General features: G+C 38.5%; 1 protein-coding gene across 1 annotated transcript in view; it reads right to left on the bottom strand.

Annotated features, from left to right (window-relative positions):
- Positions 1–1,483: 1,483 nt before the first annotated feature.
- Positions 1,484–9,979, bottom strand: part of LOC107298310 (zinc finger E-box-binding homeobox 1-like) — a 102,811-nt gene continuing 94,315 nt past the window's right edge. The window contains exons 6-7 of the mRNA XM_015827683.1: positions 3,898–4,003; positions 1,484–3,279 (exon numbers count right to left, since the gene is read on the bottom strand). Of these exons, the coding sequence (XP_015683169.1) occupies positions 1,484–3,279; positions 3,898–4,003 (1,902 nt within the window). The remainder of the gene's footprint in view (positions 3,280–3,897; positions 4,004–9,979) is intronic.

The raw sequence follows: 9,979 nt of genomic DNA, 5'->3' as shown, positions 1-9,979 counted from the left end.
CCTACCTTTGATTTAATTCAGCCTTATTGACATGTTTTTATCTGATTGGGAAGACTAGAACACAGTGTTGTTGGTAAAATCACAATGCTAAGCCTACTGTGAAAACACCATATTTTTTAATGTTCAATAATGAGGCCTACTGAAAAGTATTAAAGGGCAATATATGGTATATATAGCAACAGAAGCAAAGAATAATAAAGGGGAAAATGAAGGAGAGAACTCTGAGCAGACAAAAACAGCAACTAAAGGATTATTACAGTACCAAAAAGGTGTTAATACACTGCAACTATTCAAATGGAAATATCTTCCAATCATTTGTTCCAGTAGAACAAATAGGCAATATTTTTGATAAATATCTTTAAAAATATTCGATATAGTCCTAACTGGTACATCACTTGCATAAAGATCAAAAAAGTAATAGCATGCATCCTCAAAGTTTCATTTATATCCTTTTAGAAATATATTACAATGCATTCTAAACAGCATTCGGAAACTTCAGGTGGTGCAGACTGCAGCAGTGTGGGCAGTCTTTGGAGCCCCTAGAGTGGCCCATGTTACACCACTGTTCCATGAGCTGCACTGGCTGCCAGTTTGCTTCCAGGTGCAATTCAAGGTGTTGGTGATCACCTTTAAAGCCCTGCACGGCATGGGTCCAGGTTACTTGAAGAATCATCTTACCCCTATGGGAGTGGCCCGCCCCACCCATGCTGGCAGAGGAGGCATGCTGCAAATCCCATCAGTCAAGGAATTCCAGTTGGCGGGTCCAGGAGAAGAGCCTTCTCTGCTGTGGCCCTGGCCTGTTGGGACATCTTGCCCCAAGGTGAGATTGGTTCCCACCCTCCTGACCTTCTGCAAGAGCCTGAAGACCTGGCTCTGCCAGATGGCTTGGGGCCCCAATGGGGGAGTACCACACTGGAGGTGGTTGATCAACTAATAGCAGTTCCCACCTCTTCCCCCCCCCAATACATTCTGCTCCTTTCCTCCCCATCTTTTAGTTTTAGTTATAATTTGTATTTTTATTACAATTTTATTGTGATTTTATATGTTTATACAGTATATATATATTTATGATTTTATTTTGATGTTGTAAGCCGCCCAGAGTCACCTTGCAGCGATATGGGCGGCAAACAAATTTAATAAATAATAATAAAATGCATGCTAGACATGTGTAATATACTATTAAATACCACACTTTAGACAAGTCCATAGACAGAACTGAAACAATGGCAACACCACTCACAGATTTCTGACTTGACCTGTCTGCTCTTGGTACTAGGCTATGTGACATAATTAAAGAACATCTAGGAAGTGATATGAAAGACCCTTGCTTATACAGTATTCGGTATGAAAAAAATACACAGCAATTAAAAAATGTTTTAAATTTAATCAGCCACATATGATCATTCAAAGTGACATATAATATTAGCAAAACTAACAGTACATTTTCCACATCATATCTGGTATTTTTTTTAATGACACTGCTTCAAACATAAATGGTTATAAGTTTAGTTACCTGACTTCCATTGGCCTGCATCTGTTTTGGTGTTTCTTGAATTGTAGGGTTAACTGTGACTGAATAAGTATAAGCTACCTGTGGGATAAGAATGGTTTGCTTTTTGGCAGCAAGAGCTCTTAAGCATGGAACACTCTTTTGGTTAGCAATGGCGAGAATTGTAGGTAACTGGGCAGTAACTGTAGGAATAGCAATATTAATAGGATTGGCACTTGGTGGGATTACATTTACAACTGGTTCAGAGTCTGTAATACTGTTGTCCTTTTGTGGTTCTTTTTTTGCACAAGTTAAGTTCAAAGGTTCTTCCTGAACAGAATATGCACTGTTCTGGTAAACACTAGATCGTTCCAATGATTCTCCATGTTGCTTTGGTAATGACAGGTCAAGAGGTTCTCTTTGTGGCTCTTCCTGGACAACCTCATTAAGGTACAAGAAACCCTGTGCATTTCTAGATGAAGAGAGGTTAAGGGGTGATTGGGGTGGTATGTTATGCTGCGAGCCATTGTGAGCTGATCCTGTTGATACAGTCAGTGGTTTATCAGCCTTAAGAGGACTTACAGCTTTAGACTGGTTGTCTTGGTGTTCATTTGCAGCTGTAGGTCCAGTGTGGTCATCATTATTAACAGAGTTTTTTAATTTGTCAGGTTCAGGGGAAGCTAGTCCAGATGATGTTATAGAAATCTGGCCAGCCTGCATTTTTTCAAACCACTTTTTAACTGCATCCAATGGCAAATTTACTGAATCAGCAATTTTGGAGAGCTTGTTTGAGCTTGGTTGTGCATTTAATGCGTAATAGGCTTTAAGGAGGGATAAAAGGCTTTTTAAAGGAGGTTGACCATGAGATGGGTTAACCTTCCCTGCTTCTGATAAAACAGAGGATTCAGACTTCTTAACTTCTGCACTTTTGATATCATGGTGCTTTGATTCTTGAAGTGCATTAGGTTCCCCTGGACAGTCATCACAAAGAAGGCAAGTTCTATTATTGGTCTTTCCTTCAAAACATTTTTCTTTTTCAGATTTCACTCTGAGATCTAGTAGTTTCTCAGTTTTGCAGCTGTTATTTGGGGCAGGGTTTTCTTTTTTCAGATTCTGTGGTACAACCTGAAGAGGGCTAGGTTGCTCCAAACTATAATTAATGATAATTTTGGTTGTCCCATCTTGATCAATCAAAGGAAGACTAATAGCTGAAATGAGGGAATGTCCAGCTTGTTGTAGAGGTGCAGTGTTGATTGTTTCTTGTTCTTTGGATGTAAGATTGGTGTGACTGTTCTCCAATACTTGCCTTATAACATTACCATCCACTGAAACTTCAAGTACATTTTGAATATCACTTAAGTTGATGCTTATTGGAGATACCAAACCAACAGTTGGCAAAACAACAGCTTGCACCACGCCCTGAGTAGAACTGGTTGCCTGTAATGGGCTACCACCACTAAATACCCCATTTTGCAAAGGGTCTGAACAGTTGATTCCTGATGCAACCACTATAGGCTTGAATTCATAATCCACAGGTTCAGTTTTGATTTGGTTTACAGGGAGCTGTTCTTCTAAGGGCTTATTTTCTATCTTTTGTTGTACTTGTGGTCTTGTTATGCTACCGGGAGATGCAGAATGAGGAGAAGAGCACTGAGATGTCTTGATCCCTGATCGTGCTCGGCCATTCACAGCCACCATACCAATACATTTCTTACTGCTTATGTGGGAGCTGTAGGAACCAGAATGGGAAAAACGTTTTTTGCAGTTTGGGCACTCGTATGGCTTCTCTCCTGGATACATACATATATAGAAAAGAAACATCATTATAATGTAGAAATCTTACTTAAGAGGTTATAGAGTGGATTTATAAGACCAACACTGAAATAGTTCTATGAATAAAAGATAGAAGGAAACCTCTGTCCACCCTGATACCTATATAATAACTTGTTCAGATTTCCAGATACAAAATTAATATAGACTTATTGATATGTTTGTAATGGACACTGTTTGATTTGTAATGGATGCAACCAAACTCCCACCCTCTGAAAGGAATGGTATTTATACATTCATGGTTCACCTTCTTTCTACTGACTACGAAAGGGTTCCAAATTTTTCTGCAAATGATCTTGATTTCTTGTGTACATACAATTTGTACATTGCATAGAATATTTTCAATGCAATTGTCACTTCACAATTTAATCTATAAAGTAGTTATAAGGTTGAACTGCTTCAGTATTGTTCAGTGAATCTGAACACTAACACCCTGCTTAGTTTTGTTTATGGAATGTTATTCTGTTTTAAGTACTCACTGAAAAATCATATTCAATATCTCAAAATAGACAAAATTTATACTATGACCAAAAAGTAAAAAACATGTACACTGACAAGCAAAATACTAGGATACTTACCACTGTGGATTCTTAAGTGTTCCTTTAAGTGATGTTTATATTTGAAAGCTTTTCCACATTCAGTGCACTTGAATTTTCGATGTCCACTAGATTGTGCCACATGTCTCTATACGACAAACATGAAGATTAATGAGAAGACTAAACAGGAACAATGAAGCTTGTATGTGTGAGAAATTTCTTATTTTTAATAAGATACAGTGAAAATTAACACAGCTAAAAATCATTAGATGATTGAAGAGATTGTGAAAAAAAGAAGGAAAGAAGGAAAACAGGTGAGACATATTAGAAAAAAAGCCACAAAAATCACTTTATCCTCTATCTGAATTTCAGGCAGAGATGGTTTTGCAATTTTACATGCCTAGGAAATTCCATAAGGCATTCTGTTATATAAAGAATCTGAGTAAAGAAACATTATAAACATTATAGAAACATTATTTTTAATTATTTGACTTGATTTTTCCAAGCTTCTTCTTACTGTTGGCCTTGAATTCCTTTATGCATCCACATCATGAGATTGTTCCAGAGAAGATGTTCCAGTAACAAATATACTCAGACACAAATTATTCTCCAAATAAATGGTCAGAAATCTTATTTCAAAAGTGAGTACAGTTCAAGATTAATCAGTATTCCTAAACAATGCTGAAGTGACTTTAGCATAATTTTTGAAAACCACCTTTCTGCAATATATAGAATGTAAGTTTTTGTGACCTCCCTTTCTGCATGAAATAGGAGAATCAAATTTAAAAAAAAAACCTAGTAAGGAGACTCACACATTTACATAAAGTACACAGAACGCACACAATAACAGTGTTGGAAGGGACCTTGGAGGTCTTCTAGTCCAACCCCCTGCTCAAGCAGGAAACCTTATACCGTTTCAGACAAATCATTGTCCAGTCTCTTCTTAAAAACTCCAGGGTTGGAGCATGCACAATTTCTGGAGGCAAGTGGTTCCACTGATTAATTGTTCTAACTGTCAGGAAATTTCTCCTGGTTCTCTCCTTGATAAATTTCCATCCATTGCTTCTTGTCCTGCCTTCTGGTGCTTTGGAGAATAGGTTGACCCTCTCTTCTTTGTGGCAGCCCCTCAAATATTGGAACACTGCCATCATGTCACCCCTAGTCCTTCTTTTCATTCAACTAGACATACCCAATTTCTGCAACCATTCTTCGTATGTTTTAGCCTCCAGTCCCCTAGTTGCCTGGAGACCACATAGATGATGGTAAACTCACCCTTATGCTGTGAGTGACAAAAAAGACTTGCAGGCAACAGACATCAGAAACAAACATACACAGAGGCGATCTGTTGGCTTGGTCTCTTGCTAGTTCTCCCAGGAGTTGCCAAACCCTCCTCCTGAAACCTGCTGCTCACTCCCCCCAACACCTTGTGGTGCAAGTTGACTAGAGAGGCTGCCACCAGGTACTTCACTTGAGAAAAGTCTTCTCTGCCACTGATTTACTAGGGAGAAGGTAAGTGGCAATCTCCTTCCTCCAGTAACCTGAACACTCAGTGTACTTAGAGGCTAGATCCCTTACCCAGCACCAGCACCTCATTAAGAATTTAGCTTGCTACCAGTACCTCAATTCACTATATTTCAGCCTGGCTGCTGTTGGCTGAGGCTTTGCCCTTACATGGTTTTCATAACCTTGAAAGAGAAAAGACAAATGTACAACAACAAAGATAAAATGGGGCTCAGCCTGCACTCTGGCACCATGGCATCGGACCTGGCTACCTCCGAGACCGCCTTCTGCCACAGATCACCTCTCACCGGCCGATACGCTCCCACAGAGAGGGTCTCCTCAGGGTGCCGTCAACCAGACAGTGCCGGTTGGCGACCCCCAGGGGGAGAGCCTTCTCTGTTGGAGCTCCCACCCTCTGGAACGAGCTGCCCCCAGAGATCCGGGTGATTCCGGATCTCCCCTCCTTCCGCCGCGCCCTCAAGACATGGCTGTTTCAGCTGGCAGGACTGGCCTAGGGATATTTTAAATTGGATTTTAATCAATTTTTAAAATATGAAAAGGCCTATTTAAATATATCTTTTAATTTATTTTAAATTTTGTATATTTGTATTAATTCTTTTGTTTTAACTGGCTGTAAGCCGCCCTGAGTCCACCAGGAGAAGGGCGGGATATAAATACAATAAACTCTAAACTCTAAACTCTTATCTACATTCATCTGAGAGGTGAAACCCACCTCCTGATTGTGTCTTCATTGCTTGCTTTTCCCAGACTTCTCTGCCAGTTTTCTGAATTAACCTTTGCATTTCTGAACATCCTGAAATGGAACACCTTGACATTCACTATAGAAGTGTAGTCCTTTCTAGGGCTGTATGGTATCTTTTATATCTGTATGACATTATCCCAGTGTAAATTTGTATTTTGCATTTTAGTGTATTGTCTCTCTCCCTATATTTTAAACTACTTCAATGTTATTCAGATTTGTTAGTCTCTCTTGTGTATATTGGTACAGTACACAAGACCAATAATATTAATTGGTCTTGGTAATAATATTACTAAATATCTAGTAGAACTATCATAGTTTGCCATTTCTGGATTGTCTGGTTTATGTTCTATGTTCTAACCCTGTTTTATTTTTTATTTTTTTATTTTTTTATTAGTATATAATATAAAATACAAAAATACAACTGGTGGACTTATGGTCAAATAATATCTTATAAATTTGGTGCTCCTATCCTCAAATCTAAAGAGGAGTTAGAATCAGAAGGACGTATCTGTCATTAGTTTACATATTTACAATTGAAAGAAAGATTTAAATCAGACAAAAAGAGTTAAGGGTTTGACTTTGTGAAAAATGAATTGAAAATGCTACTGCATGGTAGTTATGAATATATTATTGCTAGGTCTATAAATTATTGAATTTGAATTTGGAAAATGAATATGTAAAGCATTGCATGATTCAGTGGGTAAGGAACTTTGGATATAATGTAATGCTTGAACAATGGGAGAATATGTGGATGAAAGGTTTTAAAATTTACACTAAATTATAATGTAAAAGAAAATTTCTATAAGATGATGTATCGCTGGTATTTAACACCAGACAAGTTATCCAGAATGTATAAAGGCATTTCAAATGAATGTTAGAAATGCAAATGTAAACAAGGGACCTTTTATCATTTATGATGGACATGTGACAAAGCAAAGAAATATTGGAGTAGGATCCACATCCTAATACAGAAGATTCTCAAAGTGAATATAAAGATAAAACCAGAAAATTTTCTTTTGGTTATAATGGAAAAAGACTTGGAAAAAAATGGAACTTTGATGTTATACTGTATATGTTGATGGCAGCAAGATTACTTTATGCACAAAAATGGAAGGACACTTTGATTCTCACAATGGATGAATGGCTGCAAAAATTGATGGAGTTAGCAGAGATGGCTAAATCGACTGCTTTGATTAAGGAAATTACTTTTGTTTCTACTTGGAAACAGCCTCTGGACTTTGTGCTTGAGGTGGATTTTGGGTTTTACTGATTAGATAGGTTTGTTGTTATAGAAATGGCTAGTTTATACTATTATGTGAAAGTAAAAAGGTGAGGTTTGATGTTATTATCTTATTCTACTGCACCAAAGGGATTCGTAAGTCAACGCCTTTTCTTTCTTTTTCCCCTTTTCCCTACTCTAACCCTGTCCTAGACCTTCTGGGATACAGATCAACTTGACTTATCAGAAACTGTACTAGGGTGTATAGATCAGTAAACTTCTCTTCAAAAATTAGCAACCATTGATTAATTTGGATTACAGCTATTGAGCAAGTGTCTTCCTAATTTATCTTCCATAGGAATATCTAAAATGTTATTCTCAGAATACTTTGACAGGTAAGACTGAAAATAAACCTATTATTAATATTCAATTTTAGATCAGATTTACTATGTCCCCCCATATTCATATGTGTGCATTACATGACTGACTCTTATGCATGTGAATATTTGTATTAAACTTGCTATACTTATTATTGTATGAAAATGTAATTATCTTCTGTTTTAAGATATTTCTTTAAACATATTGAAATGCATTTAACTAAATTCATTGTATTCTAAGAATTATTCCATAAACCATCTTTATTCTTTATATCTGAAGAAAATGACAACAATGTATCAAGTGGCTTTCCAGTTCAATAATTCATTATTATCTGAATCAATAAACTTAGCATTTCTCCAAATTCAAAGATCCCTCCAGGGATCAGATATGTATTTTCTGTGGTCTGATAGTATATTAGAATGAAGGACTGCATGAAGTCCATGCACTAGATGCAGTTTTATTTTCCAGTGTATGGCAATTACACTCCAACTGCAGGATATACTCAAAAAGATCTATTTGTAGAGAGAGTAATGGAGTACTACATAAAGAAAAGCTGTTCAATTCATGTCAGTAGTCAGAAACAGATTGCACTTAAATGTTCATATAGGGGAATAATATGGATAACTAAGTGTTGGTTACAGTAATTACTTTTCTTATACAGATACATTTAGTTCCTCTAGTTAATATTTAGTAGAAGTTCAAATTGGTATGACATTTTAACTGAGTAGTTATTCTCTTCAACGAAACCTGTCAATTCATATGATGATTTCAAACAACAGGTATTTTGAATAAGTCTACATGGAATAAGTCCTGCCTAGGATGTGTATACAAATCTGGACACTGGGGCCAGAGGGCACTGGCAAGGCTACAGTATAGTGGAAGAAGGAAGTGAAGCAGTGAAATGGAAAAGTAGGACAGAGGCTTTGGAGGCTGGTGGTAAATTGGGGAAGGAATAAAGGAGGTGTGTTTGGATCAGAGACTATTGTGATTTTGAGGATGAGGCAAGAGATTGGAATTTGGAAGGCAAGGCCAGAGTCCAGACATTCAGGGAGAGGCTGTGGTGGAATGGATAAGAACACCAAAGCTGGGAATTTGGGAAAAAATGAAGAGAATGTGAAGATGGAGTGGGAAAGGCAGATGGATGGAGGCACGTGGAAGAAAGTTATTGAAGGTTATAAGAAGTAGTAGTGTAGGAAGCGTAGGATGTAGGATTCATTTAATTAAGTGGAGGAGTGGAAGTGTAATCTGTAGTGAAGGGCACAGTAATGAAGGTGTAGACAAGGTTAAAGGCATTCAAATGTGGTTACTGGGAGTGACTTCATCTTTTTTATTTATTTTATTTATTAAATTTTTATGCTGCCCATCTTCCCTATAAGGTGACTCTGGGCGGCTTACAAGTTATAAAAGAGGTAGAAAAATAATTAAAACATTAAAACTACACAGATTAAGATTACAAAAACTATACTAAAACCAGATGAACAGGATGGGGATGAGGTCTTCTTACCCTGTCTGCCACATCCAACAGTGAGTGCCCCCCTCGGGCCCCAGGCCAACTGGCAAAGCCATGTTTTAATACCCTTCTGGCAGACCAAAAGGGTGGGAGCAGTTCTCACCTCTGGTGGTAGAGTCTTCCACAGGGTTGGGGCCACAGCGAAAAAGGCTCTTCTCCTTGAACACGCCTGCAGGAATTCTTTAGTAGACGGGATCCATAGCAGGCCTTTTCTGCTGGCACAAGTGGGGTGGGCTTGTCCCATTGGGGAGAGACAGCTCCTCAGATACCCTGGACCCATGCCATGTAGGGCTTTAAAGGTAACAACCAACACCTTGAATTGGATCCAGAAGCAAACTGGTAACCAATGTAGCTTACGCAGTAGTGGTGTAATATGTGCAGCTCTAGGGGCTGCCAGGACTGTGTGCACCACTATATTCTGCACTAGCTGCAGCTTCTGAATACTCTTCAAGGGTAGCACTATGTAGAGCGTGTTGACTAGGGCATGAGTGACCATGTGCAGGGACTCATGATCCAGGTAAGGGTGCAACTGGTGCACAACATGAAGTTGCACTTGACTTCCGGTGGCTCGGCGGCTGCCGAAGGGGGTTGTTTTGACAGCCTCCCGTTCAGGACTGTGTAAAAAGCGCTAAAACAGCGTTTATCAGCTGTTGGGCGCTTTGAAACTTCTCTCCGGGCAAAGGAGAGAAGGAGAGCTTGCTCGTGAGTAGGAGTCGAGTTCCCTAGCCTCCCTGGGTGTTCCCAGCGAGGTGAA

Source organism: Protobothrops mucrosquamatus, unplaced genomic scaffold (genome assembly GCF_001527695.2).
Source record: "Protobothrops mucrosquamatus isolate PMUCROS unplaced genomic scaffold, P.Mucros_1.0 scaffold3866, whole genome shotgun sequence".
Taxonomy (NCBI): Eukaryota; Metazoa; Chordata; class Lepidosauria; order Squamata; family Viperidae; genus Protobothrops; species Protobothrops mucrosquamatus.
The sequence above is the reverse complement of the archived record's forward strand: the minus strand, read 5'-3'. Positions and strand labels throughout refer to the sequence as shown.